This window comes from Typopeltis vanoorti, chromosome 17 (genome assembly GCF_054136105.1).
Source record: "Typopeltis vanoorti isolate ZY-2024b chromosome 17, IOZ_Tvanoo_1.0, whole genome shotgun sequence".
Taxonomy (NCBI): Eukaryota; Metazoa; Arthropoda; class Arachnida; order Uropygi; family Thelyphonidae; genus Typopeltis; species Typopeltis vanoorti.
Window position 1 is genome coordinate 81,541,799 of NC_143565.1, and position 21,128 is coordinate 81,562,926.

At 36.1% G+C, this 21,128-nt stretch overlaps 1 protein-coding gene across 3 annotated transcripts in view; it reads right to left on the reverse strand.

Annotated features, from left to right (window-relative positions):
- The window catches only part of eIF2Bdelta (eukaryotic translation initiation factor 2B subunit delta), a 380,912-nt gene that overhangs the window by 131,673 nt on the left and 228,111 nt on the right, over nucleotides 1-21,128 (reverse strand). For all 3 annotated transcript variants that reach the window (XM_090407674.1, XM_090407675.1, XM_090407673.1), the window contains one exon: nucleotides 16,178-16,220. In XM_090407674.1, coding sequence (XP_090263800.1) covers nucleotides 16,178-16,220 — 43 coding nt within the window. The remainder of the gene's footprint in view (nucleotides 1-16,177; nucleotides 16,221-21,128) is intronic.

Below are 21,128 nucleotides of genomic sequence, written 5' to 3' on the forward strand. Positions count from 1 at the left end.
AATTAACAAAATGATTTGATTAGGTTGGAAATTTGGACAAACGAAAATGGCTATCAGTTTAACGTTAGTAAGTGTAAAGTTATGCACTTTAGCATGATTAAAATTCCAGCAGCAATAATATAATTAGCAAGGTTATGCTACAAAAAGCAATTTGGGATTTAACCGACCAAATTGTATTTTTATTGGCTTAAACCAATATACAAAAGGAAGGTACAACATGACAAAATTTCATACTGGCTGGGGCGTCGCCCAGTTAAACATGGGCCCCCATTGTTTTCATCAGGGAACCAGGGCGAAGAGCGAAAAGTCAGCTACTGGAACAAATCTGAAAGCACACATCAACTCAATATCACCAGAGTTAAAGATCGGTGCTATCAACATAAGAAGCCTGAATGGCAAAGAGGAGCTAGCTGAGGAATTAGATAAGTACCAGATCGACGTAATACTGAAACAAAAAAAGACAAAAACTGGTGAAATCTTTCTGAGCAATAAATACAAAATGTTATATTCAGGCAATGACAATCAAGGAAAAGAAGGAATAGCCATAGTATTCAACACAAAATACGAAGCTAATCTTCTTGAATGGCAGGCAGTCTCAAGTAGAGTTATGTACGCAAATATCAGAATGGGGAATTGGACAATGAGACTTATTTGTGATTATGGTCCCACAGAAGGTTCTACTAAGGTAGAAGTGAAGGAATTTTTTGATGCTTTAGAGAAAGCAACTGACACAATGAAAAAGGAAAATTCATCCTTTTGGAGATCTATAGCAGAGTAGGAAACGATTGTCAGATATACAAAAATATTTTGGGAAAATTTGGAGAAAAGAGCAAAGCTAATAATAATGGCAAATACTTGTTGGATTTCTGCTCAGGACATGGAGTAGTGATTACTAACACCATGTTCCAACATAAAAATTTGCACAAATTCACAAGGAGAGAAGAGGCATGGTATAAGAAAAGTCTCATTGACTATGCTATTGTTGATAGTGATGTTTTCTCTCTGGTGGAGGACACTACAGTGTACAGAGGATTTGAAATTGGAAGTGATCACTAGTTAGTCTTGAGCAGGATAAAATTGAATTTCATATTGAAAAGAACAACATGTAGTTGTTCTTTTCAATACAAACATAAATTAAGAAAAAATGAAAGAGTTTGAGAACAGGAACCAACCCTTGGAGATTCAGTGGTAAACCTTGAAGAAAACCCTGATTGATTCAGCCAGAGAGACAATTGGTGAGGTTGTGTGCAAGGATAGAAAAATCAGAACTCCATGGTGGACACAGGAAGTTAAAGAAGAAAGCATATCAAAAGTACCTGGCAAATAAGTCAGCTTGTGCTCTTAGAAAATACAGAGACAATTGTAAGAAAGCTAAACACTGTGTAAAACTAGCTAAACCAAAGTCATGGGAGGACTTTGGCAAGAACATAGAAAATAAATATCAAGAAGGGGTAAGATATTCTGGAGGTTGTTGAAAAAGCTTAGAAATGGAGGAAAGAGTGCTGTAAAAGGAGTTACAGATGATAATGGTGACATGAACATGGGAGGAAAAGATATCCTTGAAGTATGGAGTAATTACTTCGAAAAATTGCTAAACGAAAGAAGCAGTATAGCACAGTATTAAAAAACACTCAACCGGCATACAGACAGGAATACATATCCATACTTGAAGTAGAAAAAGCCATCAAAGGCTTAAAATGTGGAAAGGCAGCACGAGTAGATGATATTCAACCAGAAATGCTGAAGTATTGTGGTGTAAAAGTCTTACAGTGGCTGCACTGTATAAATCAGAAAGCCTGGACAGAGGGACAAATTCCTGATGATTGGAGGAGAGCTCAAATAGTACCCATATATAAAAAAGGAAATAAAACTGAATGTGAGAATTATAGAGGTATTTCCCTACTGAGTGTTCCTGGCAAGATCTATGCAAGTATACTTGAGAAACCATTGAGAAATGTGGAAGAAAAGCTTGGTGAAGAACAACCTGGATTCAGGCCAAATAGAAGTTGTCAGGATCAGATCTTCACTTTATGACAAATAGTTGAGAAAGCATGGGAATATAACAAAGATCTGTATTTAAGTTTAGTCGATTTAGAAAAGGCATTTGACAAAGGTGCCAAGAGAGAAGCTATTCAAAACGCTACAGTTATATGGTGTAAATGGGGCATTATATCAAGTAATTCTTAGTCTTTATTTGAGTTGTTAATCAGTAGTTAGAATTGAAGGAAGTACAGGATGATGGTTTAATGTTAAATCTGGTGTGAGACAAGGATGTACATTATCCCCTCTGTTATTCATTATCTATATGGTTCACATCATGAAGGAAAGTGGTATTAAACATGATATCAAAATTGGAGATGTTAATGTCAGCTCTTTGCTTTATGCCGACGATGTTATACTTCTAAATAAATCCGCTACAAGCTTGCAAGATTCCTGACTAAATTGAATAACTGTTGTAATAGGTATGGTATGAAGGTCAGCAATTACAAGACAAAGACAACGAAAATAGGTAGAATTGTTGAAAATGTCAACTGTGTTGTGACGGAGAACCTGTGGAACAAGTAAAACATTTCAGCTACTTAGGCACGATTTTTAGTGAGGATGGTAAATTAAATATGGACATAGACAACAGAATCAACAAAGCTGGCATGGTAGGATGTGAACTGAATAAATTCATATGGAATAAAAGAGAAATTAGTCGGAACACTAAATTTGCTGTATACAAGACAATGTTCAAACCAGTTTTAACTTATGGATCTGAGAGCTGGGTCAGAAGTAAAACACTTAACCAAAGACTAGAGACCGCAGATATGAGAGTCCTGAGAAAGATTAGAGGCATGAACAGATGGCATCAATGGCAATATCATATTAAAAACGAGGATATTAGGAAAGAACTTGACATTGTCAGCATCCAGGAATGTGTTAGCAGAGCTAATCTCAGGTGGTATGGTCACTTAAATAGAATGGGCGAGGAAAGATTAGCAAAACAAGTGTTCTCTGCCAGGTTAGCAGGAAAACGACCCAGAAATAGGTGGATTGATACGGTATAAAATGCCTTAGATGATAGAAATATAAGATCTGATAATGTTAGAGTCTTGACAAGTAACAGACTGATTTGGAGGAAAATTGTAGATAGGAAGTTATTAATGAAGTAAATTTTTCATGTAGTACTATCATATCCTGTATACCCCTTGAGGGTACATGTCAGGAATTTGATGATGATGATGCTACAAGAAACTGAGGAGGCAAGGGATCTTGGCCTATTAGTGGGTAGGAGTTTGAAGTTCAAAGTTCACATAATAAAAGTTGCAAATACAACTCAGCAGATAATTGCAATGTTAAAGTGAATCTTGTAATGTAAGGATAAGGAAGTCATTTTGCCTCTTTATAAGGCTTTGATAAGACACACCCTGGATTAATGTGCGCAGATTTGGTCTCTTGGGTTCCAAGGGGGATAAAGAAGCTGTGGAAAAAGTGCAAAGATTATATCTGGATTATGGGATTTAGATTATGAGGACAGATTGCGAGTATGTGGATTGCAGACATTGGTTAACAGGAGAAAGAGGGGTGATATGATAGAGGTCTATAAACTTTTGAATGGGTGTTATAGGATATCACTTGATGAAATTTTTCGTTATATGGAAAGTGGATTTCGTTATATGGAGAACACAGGGGGAGAATCCATGGAAGTTAAGTTTGTTCACAGTCAAGAAAGGGGTACAGATAGGTTTTTCTTTCACAGAGCAGTGAATGGAATAGTTTGTCTTTAGGGGTAGTTAGTGCATCTAGTGTGAATGAATTTAAGGGAAGGTATGACAGTTGGTTTGGGTGATTTATAGCCTCCCTTGATGAGTCCTTGACTCCCTGGAGGTTTCAGATAATAATAATAATAATCCATACATCAAGGATATCTTTTTCTCCAGTTTTCACGTCACCTTTATCATCTCTAATTCCTTTCAGCGCTCTTTCTTCCATTTCTGAGGAACAGCCTCAAGAATATTTTGCCACCTTCGTAATATTTATTTTCTATGTTCTTACCAAAGTCTTCCAATGATTTTTGTTTAGCTAGTTTAGCTAGTAAGTCTTAAGATATGTTGGGCACATTATGTTGATGATGTGTTTGCCATTTGGCCCCATGAACAAGACACTTTGGATGCGTTTCTCACCTACCTAAATAGCCAACACTCCAAAATTCGCTTCACAGTAGAAAAAGAATCTAATAACTTTTTACCTTTTCTTGACACATTAGTCACCTGCCTTTCAGATGGATCACTATCTTTTTCCATTTACAGAAAGCCAACACACACAAGAAGATATCTACATAAACAATCGCATCATCATCCAGCCCAACAGTATGGAATTTTAAAAACACTTACATGCAGAGCGATAGCCATTTGTTCTAACAATACAGCTCTGTCCAGAAACTCAAATATCTGTACCATACTTTCTTGTCCAATGGCTACAATTCACATCATTACTTCTCCCTCTTCTAATACACAGGAACACAACATTACCATTTCTATTCCCTATGTCAGAGTTATATCAGAAAAGATAGCCGAAGTACTGATGAAACATGGCCTTAGCACCACATTCAAACCTCAAGTTAAATTAGCAACTCTGATCTGCTCGCCTAAGGATAAACTTCACCCTCTAGCACATCCTGGAGTGTATGAAGTTCTCTGTGATTGTGACTTGGCTTACTATGGGTAGACAGGAGGATCTCTGTTAACATCTGCCTAGAAGAACATAAAAAAAAGAAAAATACATTTGCTACCATTATTATGGTAAGTCAGGACTGACAGACCATGCTTTGGACACCCCTTCACACAGGATTAGAAGGAAGAATGAATAATATAAACATGTAAACACAAGAAAGATATTTAATTAGCCAAATATTTTGGTCTGAAAATTGCAGACCATCTTCAGTGGCACTACAAGAACAGTTTTAAAAAATACAAGGTGGAATACTAACAATAGATCATTTCAAAATAGAACAAGCCGCATGATGTTATATCACTAAGTATTAATGGGAATATAATTAAGCAGAGACATGATTGAAATAAAGATATTAATTAATAATATTAAATAATATAAAATTAATATGAATTAATGAGTTATCCTGATTAGACTTTCCCAGATTTTTGATACAGATATACAGTCATTCTGATTCAGGTTAGGACGATGGAGTAATGCCTCTATGCTTTCTTTGAATAAACGTTCGAATTTATAGCAGGATCTATGTAAGAGGCGAGCTTTTGACCAAAGGATGTTGTGGTTAGTTTCAATCCCATGTTGAGCCAATCCAGATTTTTCAGGTTTGTTGTGATGAATGGAGGATTGATGTTCTTGGATTCTTTTTTCAAGAGAGCGTCCAGTTTGTCCAAAATAGGAGAGATCACAGTTGCAGGGAATTTGATAAACTCCAGGAAGAGACATAGTTGAGCGTTTGTCTTTAGAAGGAAAATGGGAAGATAATTTGTTTTAATAGATGAATATGCAGCTGTTAACTCATATTTCTTCAGAATTCTTGAGATAGGAAGAAAACTAATGTGCTATTTAGAAGTTGTTACAGGTCTGAAAGTGATAATGTTGGAGTCTTGACAAATAACAGATTGATTAAGAGGAAAATTGTTGATAGTAAGTTAATGATGATGTAAGTTCTTCATGTAATACTATCATCAGGAATTTGATGATGATGTTATCTTAAGAGCAACTCCCACACAGCTGTAATTTTTTTTTTTTTTTTTTTTTTTTTTTTTTTTTTTTACAACATTAGAGGGTGCCAAAATAGGACTTTAGATCTTTTGTCCATTACAATTGTATTGTTTCACTTACTCACTGTCATGTATACGTGATGTGTTGTGCTCCGATGATGCTGATTTGAAATTCAGCAAAATATAAGCAAGTTAATAAAACATCTTTTTATAAAATAGTTCATTTGGTGTTGTTAATACCATTAAAAATATAAGTCATGAATTTATCTTCTATTCTTACCAAAGTCTTTCCAAGACTTTTCTTTAGATATTTTTACACAATGCTTTGCTTTCTACATTTTTCTCTGTATTCTTTTACAGCACATGCTGATGTGCTTAGCGAATTCTTTTTTATGAGTGCCTCTTTATCCTGAGTCCACAATGGAGTTCTAGTTAAGAAGAGCACCCTATATGGGCACTAGTAGGAGATCAAGTTGTAACTTGGGATGCCTAAGAATTAGTTTCCAATATTTTGGGAAAACTAACATCCCACACCTATTTAAATTAGGTTGATTTTTAAGGTCAGAGGCAAATTCTTAAAAAAAAAAAACCTCTTGCATTTGAACTTGCTGTGATGAAGCACAGTGCTTTGTCAATTTGATTCTGTATGTATTGCCCAAAGCATGGTCTACTGGAGCTAAATGGCTAATCATAGTTGTATTTTTTGCATTCTTTCAAGCAGCTTGGAGTTGTTTCATTCAATTAATTCACTTGTTTTTACAGCTCCAAATTCTGAATATCACTCAAACCTTTGACTTTCTATCACTTAATCTTGACTAACCATCCAAACACAAAATCATCATCATCTTCCCAGCTGATTTTTCCTTCCAGAGTCAAACAATATTATCTGTAAAAGTTTAACAGACAAAAATAAAATTCTCTAACCATTTCATATAAAACTGGGACTAGTGAAACAATTTCATGTGACATTCTTAAGGTACCAGTTTCTTGGCTATAAATTTCTAAGTTTATAAGAAGCTCAAAGGCATTTAAATGGGACATACAACCTAGTGATCAAGGGTAAAACTATTAAACACAGTATATAACTTTACTGAAAATTATGTATATTTTGTGCCAAAATATTTGTTTGCTAATTTTGAATAAAAAGCAAATATCATCATCATCAAATTCCTGACATTTACCCTCAAGGGGGTGTACAAGATATGATAGTACTACATGAAAAATTAACATCATTACTAACTTCCTACCTGCAATTTTCTGAAAATCAATCATTTACATGTCAAAGCTACAACACTGTCAGATCTTATATTTATATATCTATCTTCTAAGGCACTTTTTTACCATATCAATCCACCTATACCTCGATCTTCCTCTGGGTCTTTTCCTGCCAACCTGTCAGAGAACACTTGTTTGGCTAATCTTTCCTCTCCCATTCTGTTTAAGTGACCATACCACCTGAGATTAGCTCTGCTAATGCATTCCTGGATGCTGACAATGTCAAGTTCTTTCCTAATATCCTCGTTTTTAATATGATACCGCCATTGATGATACCTCGTTTTTAATATGATACTGCCATCTGTTCATGCCCCTAATCTTCCTCAGGACTCTCATATCTGCAGTCTCTAGTCTTTGGTCAAGTGTTTTACTTCTGACCCAGCTCTCAGATCCATAAGTTAAAATTGGTTTGAACACTGTCTTGTATATAGCTAATTTAGTGTTTTGACTAATTTCTCTCTTATTCCATATAAATTTATTCAGTTGACTTCATGACAATACCAGCTTTGTTAATTCTGTTGTCTATGTCCATATTAAATTTACCATCTTCACTAAAAATTGTGCCTAAATAGCTGACATGTTTTACTTGTTCTATAGGTTCTCCATTCACAATGCAGCTGATATTTTCAATGCTTCTGCCTATTTTCATTATCTTTGTCTTGTTATTGCTGACCTTCATACCATATCTATCACAACAGTTATTCAATTTAGTCAGGGAAGCTTGCAGACTTGTAGCAGATTTATTTAGAAGTATAACATCATCCGCATAAAGCAAGGAGCTGCCATTAACATCTGCAATTTTGATATCAGGTTTAATACCACTTTCCTTCATAATGTGATCCATATAGATAATGAATAACAGAGGGGATAATGTACATCCTTGTCTCACACCAGATTTAACATTAAACCATCTCTCTGTACTTCCTTCAATTCTAACTGCTGCCTTACAACTCAAATAAAGACTAAGTATTGCTTGATATAATGATCCACTGACAACATACAACTGTAGCATTTTGAATAGCTTCTCTCTTGGCACCTTGTCATATGCCTTTTCCAGATCGACAAAACTTAAATACAGATCTTTGTTATATTCCCATGCTTTCTCGACTATTTGTCATAAAGTGAAGATCTGATCCTGACAGCCTCTATTTGGCCTAAATCCAGCTTCCTCACCAAGCTTCTCTTCCACAATCCTTCTCAATTTATGCCAGTATCTCAAGTATATTGGCATAAATCTTACCAGGAACAATCAGTAGAGAAATACCTCTGTAATTCCCACAATCAGTTTTATTTCCCTTTTTATATATGGGTACTATGAGATCTCTACTCCAATCATCTGGAATTCATCCTTCTGTCCAGGCCCTCTGAACTATGCAGTATAGCCACTGTAAAACTTTCATACCTCCATACTTAAGCATTTCTGGTCTAATATCATCTACTCCAGCTGCCTTTCCACATTTCAGACTTTTGATGGCTTTTTCTACTTCAAGCATGGATATGTATTCCTGATTGCATGCCTGGTCAGTGTTTTTTATCACTGTGCTGTCATTACTGCTAGTTTCATTTAGTAATTTTTTGAAGTAATTACTGCATACTTCAAGGATATCTTTTTCTCCAGTTTTCATATCACCTTTATCATCTCAAATTCCTTTTATAGCACTCTTTTCTCCATTTCTGAGCTTCATCAACCTCCAGAATATCTTGCCACCTTCTTGATATTTATTTTCTATGTTCTTACCAAAGTCTTCCATATGACTTTTGTTTAGCTAGTTTTACACAGTGTTTAGCTTTCTTACATTTGTCTCTGTATTCTCTAAGAGCACAAGCTGATTTATTTGCCAGGAACTATTGATATGCTCTTTTCCTTCAATAAATTTAGTTTAATCGTTTATCCAAGTGTGTGCAAACAAAGTTTGCGCCTGAAAGTATCTTTCAGGACTGGGGTAAAGTGGATCACCGGGCGACTCCTTGCAAAGGTGGAGCAAGCTACCACCCCCTATCTCAGTATCTCCCATAATGCAAAACACATCTCCTTGCGGATATGTATAAGAGAAGGGTCACTACCCAGACTAGTTTCGATCTTTATTGAGGTCTCTTCAGTGGAAGCCAGGCCAAAGTGGAGCCCAAGTGGTGTTGTACCACTTTACCCCAGTCCTGAAGATACTTTCAGGCACAAACTTTGTTTGCACACACTTGGATAAAGGATTAAACTAAATTTATAGTCTGACCAAGTGAAAAATAAACTTTCAACTCTTTACCTTCACTGCCTCTAACTTTCTGTGTCCACCAGGGAGTTCTGATTTTTCTATCCTTGCAGACAACCCCACTACATGCCTCTCTGGCAGAATCAATCAATGTTTTCTTCAGAGCTTGCCACTGAATCTCCAAGGTTTGATTCCTGTTCTCAAACTCTTTCATTTTTTCTTCAATAATGTTTGTATATTTTAGTCTACAGTTCACATCTGAGAGCTGCTCAACTTTTATTCGTTTTAAAACTTTCTTACGTGTTTTTCTTTTCAATATGAAATTCAATTTTATCCTGCTTAAGACTAAATGATGATTACTTCCAATTTCAAATCCTCTGTAAACTCTAGAGAGAAAACATCACTATCAACAATAGCATAGTCAATGAGACATTTCTTATTCCATGCCTCTTCTCTCCATGTGAATTTGTGCACAATTTTATGTTGGAACATGGTGTTAATAATAACCAGTCCATGTCCTGAGCAGAAATTCAACAAGTATTTGCCATTATTATTAGCTTTGCTCTTTTCTCCAAATTTTCCCAAAATATTTTTGTATGTCTGACAATCATTTCCTACTCTGCTATTTAGATCCCCAACAAGGACCAACTTTTCATTTTTCATTGTGTCAGTTGTTTTCTCTAAATCATCAAAAAATTCCTCCACTTCTACCTTAAGAGAACCTTCTGTGGGACCATAGGCACAAATAAGTCTCATTGTCCTGTTTCCCCATTCTGATATTTGCCCACATCACTCTACTTGAAATTACCTGCCATTCAAGAAGATTAGCGTCGTATTTAGTGTTGAACACTTTGGCTACTCCTTCTTTTCCTTGATTGTCATTGCCTAAATATAACATTTTGTATTTATTGCTCAGAAAGAGCTCACCAGTTTTGGCCTTTTTTGTTTCAATCACCCCTATTATGTCGATCGTGTACTTACCTAATTCCTCAGCTAGCTCCATTTCTTTGCCATTCAGGCTTCTTATGTTGATAGTACCGATCTTCAATTCTGGTGATATTGAGTTGAGGTGTGTTTTAGGATTTGTTCCAGTTGCTGACTTTAAGCTGTTCGCCCTGGTGAAAACAACGAGGGCCTTGTTTAACTGGGCGATGCCCCAGCATGAAATTCTATCAAGTTGTACCATCATTTAATATTGTGGTTATAAAGTGGTTATAAAGTTACTTAAATATAAAGAGCTAATAAGCTTAATTTCAGCGATATAAACAATATTTTAAATTAAGGGGATATAAAATCCACATTGTTTCATGCCGAATATAGTAAACTATAAAGCATCGGCGAACCTAGCGTGAGCTAATGCAAGTGACCCTAGTACGTAGTACGGTACCGGACAACTCATTGTAAAGGTGGGGAAAGTTCAGATCGCTATTCTTAGGTATTTTCCCTAATGTAAAAACACATTTCCTAGGAAATGTATGCTGTTATTACATTATGGAGGGAGGTCACTACCCAGTGACCTCCTTTTTCCACCGGTTTCAGCCTTTTTTGAGGCTTCATCAGTGAGTAGCTAGACCATAATACCAAAGTGTATAGCGAAAAGAACTTATATACTCTGCTATACGAGTTTCCAAAGAGGTGCAACCATTAAGTTACTTAAATATAAAGAGCTAATAAGCTTCATTTCGGTGATATAAACAATATTTTAAATTAAGGGGATATAAATCCACATTGTTTCAAAACCGAATGAGAAACTCAAAGACTGGAATCAGAGAGTTTCATGCCGAATATAGTAAACTATAAAGTATCGGTGAACCTAGCTTGAGCTAATGCAAGTGAACCTAGTACGTAGTACAGCACCGGACAACTCGTTGCAAAGGTGGGGAAAGTTCAGATCGCTATTCTTAGGTATTATGGTCTAGCTACTCACTGATGAAGCCTCAAAAAAGGCTGAAACCGGTCTGGGTAGTGACCTCCCTCCATAATGTAATAACAGCATACATTTCCTAGGAAATGTGTTTTTACATTATGGAAAATACCTAAGAATAGCGATTTGAACTTTCCCACCTTTGCAATGAGTTGTCCGGTACCGTACTACGTACTAGGATCACTTGCATTAGCTCATGCTAGATTCGCCGATACTTTATAGTTTACTATATTCGGCATGAAACTCTCTGATTCCAATCTTTGAGTTTCTCATTCGGTTTTGAAACAATGTGGATTTTATATCCCCTTAATTTAAAATAGTGGTTATAAAGTTTAATATTGTGGTTATAAAGCAAATACCTTAAACCTTAAAAGCTGGGTCTTACCCAAAATAGTATTTATAAAAGCACAGTATCCTCTTGCCTTATGCATAGCAGTTTTAAATATGAAGTATTCTCACAGTTCAGAGATCCTGTTACACCATTCTAATTTAAATCTGAACAACTGTTTATCTGAAAAATTTGTGTGGTTCTCATCCTATGTAAATATAAGAAATGATTTATCATCTATCTGACATGACCCTTCTAGCATGCAGCACTTTGTTATACGTTAACGAGAACAAAGCATATACAACAATTAATCTCTTTTTAAGTTACTTGTCTCTTCCACACTATAATATTTTTCTCGACAAATATTTCTTTATAAATATTTTAACGATTTTTAAATTTCACTGAATTTTTAAATTTCTTTGAGAATAATCTTTTTCGAATGCATTACTAAGTATTCTGTATTTCTTAACTACTGCTGAAGTCAATGATGAAAATGACAGAACACCTAATATGAATAATTATTCAACTTATTTGGGTTTAAGCCTAATAGATTGCTTTTTGCTGAAACAAAAATTCAAATCTTCCTTTATTAAAATAAAAAAAATATAATAACCTTACTCAGGTCACCTTCTAGTAATATATTACTTTTCATCTCTGTGTATTTGGTCACTTCTTAAATATTGAACTGAAATTTTATATTGGCTTTATTAGTTGACCAGATATTTGTAAAATATATAAGAATTGTGTACAAGTTTCACCAGCATTAGTCTGGCTTCTTCAGGACATGTGTAACGGTACATGGAACTAACGTTTACTAGTAAAAAAGAAGATTGGAGTGACACAGTCAAATAAATTAAAATGGCAAGTAACACCATAAGCAAGGGATGTGGTGCATCAGTCATTGTTTATTGAGCGCATTATATAGTTTTTGGCAAAATGAAATTCTGGTAAGCTGAGCAAACTTATTAGGCTTTTCCAGACATCTTTCAGAATCATTCTTTGATTTCTGTTTAGATTTTCTCCAGAGCGAAGTACAACGGCGGCTTCTTTGAAGTTTCTACATCGAAAATCCTCTTCTATATAGGGCATGGAGCTTTTATCCCAATCGATGGTGTGGTTGGTTAGAAATCAAGAAGTGATGGGCTAATCATGAAGTATCTGTTCTGTTGTTGTTCACGTCTCCTACGTGTTCTTTTATTCAAATTTCCAGGCTTCTCGATGTTTGCCCTATGTAATTTAATCCACAGGAACATGGAATGTTGTATACACCTGCATATTTGAAGACAGCATTAATGGCCTTTGGTGATCTTAAAATATGGCGTATTGTCTTGACAGGTTTGAGAGCAACTCTGACATTGAAAGACCTAAGGAGTTTGGCAATTTTTGTTGATACAGAGCCTGCATAAGGGATGATGATGATGGACGATGTATATTGCATGACAGAAGGCTGCTGTGGTGGAGGGTTTCTATGAAGAATCTTTTTGATTATATTTCTTGGGTAACCATTGTTTACTATGGTCTGAGATATGAGAGTGAGTTCGTCAAGGAGATCTTTTTCTTCGGAGATAATGTTGGTTACGCTATTCTTAAGCATATGTATTATGCTGAATTTCTGTGCAATATGGCGAGTCGATTTGAAGTGCAGGTAACGTCCAGTGTGTGTTGGTTTTTGATAGATTGGGAGCTGGATTTGTTCATCCTCTTGTTTCTTGATTAGTCTATCTAGAAAAGGCAATTGGCTGTTCTTTTCAAACTCTAAAGTGAACTGTATTTTTTGGTGGAAGGAATTTATTTTTGTAAGAAATTCAAATAAGGTTGTTTCTGTGACTCCAAATTATGAAAACATCATCTACATATCTCCACCAAACCACCCACTTTGGGTTTAATTTGGAAAGGATGTCAGCTTCTAGTTTTTCGATGAACAGATCAGCGCAGGGAGGTGATAAGGGACTGCTCATGACTAATCCATCAAGTTGTTCATATAATGTGTCATTCACTTTTGTTTTATCATTGCCTCAAAAATTACATTTGAGGCAATGATAAAAAAGTTGAGCTGTGTCATGTGTAGAGATTGTCTAGGATATTGATAACTTCTTCAACAGGTATGTTGGTAAATAACGAAACAATGTCTAAGCTTGTGAGGATGTCTGTTTTTAAGATGGAGATGCCTTTTAATTTTTCAGTGCTTAGAATTGTTTATGACGGAATCGATTTTTTTATATTTTCTTTCAATAGATGTGCTAGATGTTTAGCTAATAGATATGTTGGAGAATTTCTTCCATCGATGATCGGGCAGAGCAGAACTCCAATTTTGTGCACTTTTGGGGCCCATATAAGCATGGTGTCAGTGGATGTAGAGATTTCAGACTTCGTTGTAAGTCTAAAGACCAACTTCTCATGTTCCGTAATAGATTATTAGTCTCTTTTTGATTTTTTAAAGTTGGATCAAAATCTAATATGCGATAGGTTGACATGTCTGAAACTAATTCGGTGATCTTTGTTATGTATAATATGGTATTCATGATAACTGTCGAGTTGCCCTTGTCTGCCTTTAGGATGATTATATCTTTGTTCTTCTTTAGGTTTGAGAGAGCTTGCTTTTCGAGAGGAGTTATATTGAGTTTTGGTGGTTTTGAAGTTGAAAGAATAATAGTGTTTTTTAATCGGATATCATTTGCTATTGTTTCCGGAAATGAAGAGAGTACTTTTTCTATGTTGCTGATAATATCAATCTTTGGAATGTGATCTAGAGTGATAGCAAAGTTGAAACCTTTCTTTAGTATATCGGCTTCTGGTTTTGATAATGTATGGTCAGAAAGATTGAAAATAACTTTTTAATCAGGGAGACTTAGTCTTGAGTTGTATTTTCTTTCATCAAGCCTATCGAATTTTTTAATTTGAGATTTTTTACTGGTTAGAAAAACCTTGACAAAATTGTTTTGTACCATGTGGTCAAGAATACTCCATAGGTTGCTATCTATGCTGTTAGAGATGTCTTCAAAAAGTTCTAAGCATCTTAGGTCTTGCTAAGTGCAAATCTAATGTGTTGAATTCTTTCACGGAGTAAAGACAAAGATACCTTAAAGTAAATACATTTCACTCTTTTTGATTGTAATTCTTCTTTAATAGTTAAAAACTTGGGAATGATGTTGAACTGTCTATCTCTTTTCAAGAAGGTTAGAAGAATCAAAAAGATTCTTCACAGAAACCCTCCACAACAGCAACCTTCTGTCACGTAATATACATCGTCCATTGTCATCCCTCATGCAGGCTCAGTGTCAACAAAAACTGCCAAACTCCTCAAGTCTTTCAACGTCAGAGTTGCTCTCAAACCTGTCAAGACAATACGCCATATTTTAAGATCACCAAAGGACATTAATGCCGTCTTCAAATAAGCAGGTGTATACAACATTCCATGTTCCTGTGGATTAAATTACATAGGGCAAACATCAAGAAGCCTGGAAATTCGAATAAAAAAACAAGGTGGAGACATGAACGACAACAGATTGGGATAAAAGCTCCATGCCCTATATAGAAGAGGATTTTCGATGTAGAAACTTCAAAGAAGCCGCCGTTGTACTCCGCTCTGGAGAAAATCTAAACAGAAATCAAGGAATGATTCTGAAAGACGTCTGGAAAAGCCTAATAAGTTTTCTCAGCTAACCAGAATTTCATTTTGCCAAAAACTATATAACGCGCTCAATAAACACACCATGTCCCATGCTTATGATGTTACGAGCCGTTTTAATTTATTTGACTGTGTTACTCCATTCTTCTTTTTTACTAGTAAACGTTAGTTCCATGTACTGTTACACATGTCCTGAAGAAGCCAGGCAGTAATGCTGGTGAAACTTGTAGACAATTCTTATATATTTTACAAATATCTGGTCAACTAATAAAGCCAATATAAAATTTCAGTTCAAAATATTACTTTACATACTGAGTTGATAAACCTCCTTAACTAAAACATTTGATACAAGTCTTGGAGACCAAATGAGATAGAGTCAGCCTTAAATTCTATTGCCAAAGAAAATGTTCTTCACTTGATAAAGAGAGCAGAGTTATGTAAAATAAAAAAATATAAAAAACTAATAATGATAATAAAAATATTAAAAAAAAAAAAAAGAGCCTCCACGACTCAGTTGGTTTTGATGACACACTTTGGCTGAAAAGACCTGAGTATGAATCCTGTCTAGGATGCAAAGAGCCTTTATCAGGATTTATCAACTGAAGATGAGTTAGCTGGTTTCATTTCATATGGAGGTAGCAGGGTTCTCGCTCTCAGAAACTTGGGTTTTTCATCTCACAAAAGAAGTAAACTGGTGTAACATACTATGCATATAGACTCATCAGGTTTTAGAAAAGCCAAATTATTTGGTTTTGACATGCCACTGAGCCTGACATGCAATGGAAAATGAGAAAATGTGAGGGAAAACCCTATAGCTAACTCATGAGTGAGAATCACACACACACACACACACACACACACACACACACACACACACACACACACACACACACACACACACACACACACACACACACACACACACACAAACAAACTAAATATAACAATAAAAAAACAAACAAAGGTAAATACAGTCATCAAATATTTGTAAGAGGATTATTACTTTTTAATGGCATGGAAACAAATTATGCTCTTTTTTTCGTTGTTTTTTAGAAATGTCTTAAACATTAGTGGCCTTTTTATTAGAGGAAGAGAGAAACTTACCTTCCTTCTTTAGTTCATTTTGCTCAACTACTGGTCGGGATTCCTAGAAAACAAATATTCATTACATTAAGTCACCATGCAGGACCAACATATTCTAGTAAGATTAATTAAAATGACTTGAATAAATTTTTTTTTCTTTTTAGCACATTCAGTCAAAAGTACCTGTAGTTTAATCTCAGAATTATATGACTGAAAGTCGGCTTATCAGCAGCAGCAGTCTATCAGCGCACAATATTAAATATAAATAAAATTACCGAGGGTGCTCAGTAAAAAAAAAAGAACAAAAAAAAATAACATATAGAGAAGGGAAGAGATTTATAGGATAGTGGAAAGGAGAGGAATTCTTCACTTAGTAAAAGTGAATAATGCATTCTTCATACTGCTGTATCTGTAGCAACACAAATAGACCAAAGGATGTTGAAAGAAAATGGATCTAACTTTGTACCTGAAACCTTTGGACCATGCTTTCTCAGTGGCAATATGAACAAAGTAAATGTTTCACCAAATTCTCCTATCCATGCCACCAAAGAATTTCCCAATTTTCCTATAAATCTCTTTCCCTATATATATACTGTCTCTTCTCTTTGCATTGCATTGGTATTTATGGTTGTTTATCTGCTTCTTTGCGAGAGAGAGAATGTACATTTGAAAAGACAATGATGTAATGATGTGCTTCATTTGGATAATAAGAGTGCCATGAAGTATAATCACAGTGTCAAATAATTGAAAAACACCAGACATGTTTCTTTCATTTTAGTTCCTAACTGAGATAATTACAGAATGAATGATTATTTTTTTTTAATATTAACTTGCTATACTCTGCAAAATTTGTTTTTGAAATCTAGGAATATATCAGAACAGATGCAATGTGATATATTCCTACAATCATATTCAAAGCAGTGTCACCTTATAGAATATTAGTAAATTATACCAAACTAATACACTCCACAACTTCTCTTATGTGACATTACTATGCACAAAATTAAAATGATATAATAATAATATATTATTATGCAGGTATTTCTCTCAGAAGACCCTGTAACCTCTAGAGAGTGTGTTCCCCTGGGTGGTGGATAGAGAAGCCCACCAGATATGGTAGGGTGGTCAGAATATGTTGAATAAGGACTCATGACCCAACAGGGCCACAGAGGACTATCAACTTGATAGCAAGGGAAGTGGCTTTCCCATGGTTCCCTAGCTGGGTCTATTCTTTCTTCCCACTTCTTTGAGGCAGCCCCCACCCCTGCTCTTTAATCTTTCCTATGTGGCATTCCTCGGCCAAATCTTGTAACTCACGATCCTAATGCTATTCGAGTAGGCCGACCATATTTCCTTGAGATAAAAACATGATGGGGATTATGTAATATTCTGTATTCATGAAAAAGTAAGACGATAAAAAAAGTTTTATTACATAAACATATTGAACTTACAGTTAATCTTCAGTGACAGAACCCATACAAAAATTTAGGAAGACGTAGAGGGGAACTGTATTTCACCTCAATCGTACCATGAATATTTCTCCGATGAAGTGATCTTACGCAGCAAATTTCGGTCTTTCAACAGCTTATCATAAAACTTCTCACACCATGACACAATTTTATCATATAACTAACATAGCCCTCATTGTCTCAACACTTAATCTAGATTTCTCCTTTGACTACATAATGTTCATAACAGAAAATGTTCTCTCAACAGGTGCTGTACTTCCTGGAAGACAAAGAATAAACTCTAGTCTTGTAAGTCCAAGCGTTTTTTGCTCATTTCAGAAAAAAATCTGTACCCATCTATCAGATACAGGAATGTTTTCTTCATTCCATCTATCCAACTGCCTTACAATTATAGATTTTAACTAAGATGAAAAGCCAAATGGCTATTTTTTCTGGCAAGGTTGATAAGTAAATGGGATAAAAATCTCTTATTGTTTTTCAGCCAGTATGCGAAACTCTAAGATCTTAGGGTATCACATACTGGCTGAAAAACAATAATGGATTTTTATCCCCTTTAATTATAGATTTTATGACGATCCGCTGATCGAATACACGAGTTCTTCTGTTTCTGTGCGCGTGATGAGTTCCTCGTTCAGGCTGTACTGTATTTCTTTCCATTTAAGTGCTTAATAGCACCCACTTGAGCTTCTCAGTCTTTCCTAAACTGCACTTCCACTTGTTAACATATTCGAGCTGGTTTCATAGAAATTCTCAACTACCTCAAAACACTTAGCTTCATTAATTTTTCCTGAATCCACTAACATTTTCAGTTGTTTTTTTTTGACATCAGTAGTTACAAACAGTTCACTTTTTCTGGACTCTAAATTGTTTCCAACATTTTCAATGTTCATGGCTACTTCTGTAGCTGAAATATTATCTTTTTCAATTAAGCTAATGTACGTTTGGAATGTGGACACTTGATCTCTTGCAAATAACAACCACAATTTGAAACAGTACTCTTCAAACAATTTTTGCAATATAACAGGGCATTTTTCTTTAGAAAGAAAAATAAGAACAAAGCCCATCAAACATGCTTAAAATTCTGTCCATTGATGAATCCAAGGACAAAAATCTTGCATTACTATGCCTAACAATTTAGCATAATTGTTTCCTGCAAAGTTACAAAAGTTTTTCAGTTCATAAACTCTGATTGTGTATATATTGAAGTATTTGTATACTTTCACTGCAAAACATTCAATATCAATTGGTAAACAGTCGACAGCACACTGGAGACAATTGTGTATGTGTGTGCCCCACAACCAATGTGCAGATTTAATGTGCAGATTGAATAAAAATGAACCAAGGACTGATCCTTGTGGTACACCACTGGTTATTTTATTTATTTTTTATTTTATTAATCTTTGTACTGGTTATGGGCAGTACTACCCTCACATCACGTCCAGACTTGATATAGGCCTAAGCCTTCACAAGTGTTTTACCTTATGCCTGTTCTAGTTATCATTGTAGTCATTCTCTAGTGGCAACGCCATGCCACCAGTGTGCCCTGTAGGGCCCTCAAGGAAAGAACTTTTATATCCTTCTGTGTAAGCCCAAGCTGTTTTAAATCTTTATAACTATCTGCACCCCGTATGCAATGTAAAGAGATAGTGGCGCTGGTAAACCTCGGAATTGCTCCATGCTCCTCCCGTATTTTACTAACTAGGTCTTGGTTATTTTTATAATAATTTACTTTATTATTGTGGCTATAGGCTAGTGAATATCCTGTTCCCACCCCCTGGGCATCAACTACCCAAACATCACCATCTCTTTTAATCACTAAGTCTGGCTTATGCAAACCTGCAGAGGTCCTATAATGTGGTTCCACCGCAGTCTCCCCACCTTTGTTCTTAAAGCAGTTGTTCAGAATGGAGACCACAGCATCATGCCTCCTCATGCAGACCACCATGGGTGCGGAAGCAACACTGGGCTATATGAGACAATGTCTCACTGTAGTGGCAGCCAGCCCTACAGTTGGAGTCATCACTACCCCATCGAGCTGTGCGGGCTCGAGTAAGCAGGGCATTGATCCTCACCCAGACAAGGTCAATATGACTTGAGATATGACAAAAGATATGACTCTTTTAAAGGAGCACCATCTACAGAACAGTGCAACAGAGATGTCCATCTCTTGTGTTCTGCAGGTGCTGACTCAATTAAAGTACCTTGATAATGGGACCAGCCTTTAGCCCGCCTAAAGTCTTCTTGTATTAATGGGCTATAGAAAGCCTCTCTGCAGATGAGGGAAGAAGAAGATAGTTCTAACTGTGTGATTCTTGACAGCTGCAGGCATGGGAGCAGCCATCTAAGTGATGGAACCCCAAGGCCACCATCCTTCACCCTCGCATGGAAATATGCAGTAGGAGTGTCAGGAGGCAGTCGGAGCCATGATTTCACAGCTGAACAGATAGCCCTGTCCATTCAGGACAGTACCAAGATATATGTCCTATCAAGCACCAACTTGTGGTAAAAGCGAGGTAGGATATAGTGGGAAAGGAGAAACAGTTTTTGCTGGGGCTTGAGAGGAGCTTTCCTCAAAGATGCAATCCCAACTTCTAGGATAGAAGGGACAGAAGACCTTCCCTTTGGGCTGAACATGATACCAAGGTCTCTCCACTCTTCCAGGATGGTCAAAGCATGCAACTGCCTCCCGTGCAGGGAAAACTCTATAGCCTCGACCTTAAGCTTCTTGTCACGACCAGAGGGGACAAGAGCTAAAGAGCAGGATTTCTCTACATTAATAGAAAGGCCTCGAATAGAGAAGAAGTCAACTGCCCGGTCAAGGAGTTCCTGCAAGCCTATCTTAGTAGAGACTACGAGAATAAGATCGTCCTCAAAGGCCATAGCATTAAAGGAAGAAGCGCCTAGAGAGTAGCCTATATGGCTAGGAAGAGAATGAAGAAACTCATTTATGACGCAGTTAAAGAAAAGGGGAGATAGAGGCTCACCCTGGCAAATACCCCGCACTGCAGGAATAGAAGTTGCACGGGACCCTGTAGTGATAGTGATGGAGCTACTCAAGTAATAGCTCCATAACATAGGAAAGAAAGGGTTCTGGACATCCAGCAATAGACAGCACTCGAAGGAGAGTAGGAAGGGAGACGCTATCAAAGGCCTTTTAGAGGTCTGCGACGCCATAATAGAGACTTAAGGTGGCGTCGGGAATCAGAGAGAAGAGAAGAAAGAAGATATATATTCTCGGCATAGCCATCCGAAGGGACAAAAGCTCTCTGTCTATAATCATGCTGTATATGTTGCTGAAGTCATTTAACTAATATTTTATGACAGAGTCTAAATAACACAAGGGAGATGGTAATCGGTCTAAAGTCTTAAATCTTGTCAACTCACCCCCCCCCATATACCACTTTTTGATATTGGTCAGTAATGAGAAAGCTTTTGATAAAACACAGAAAAACTATTATGGAGTATAAGTGGTATTAGATGGAGTGGTATGTAGCTGATGGATT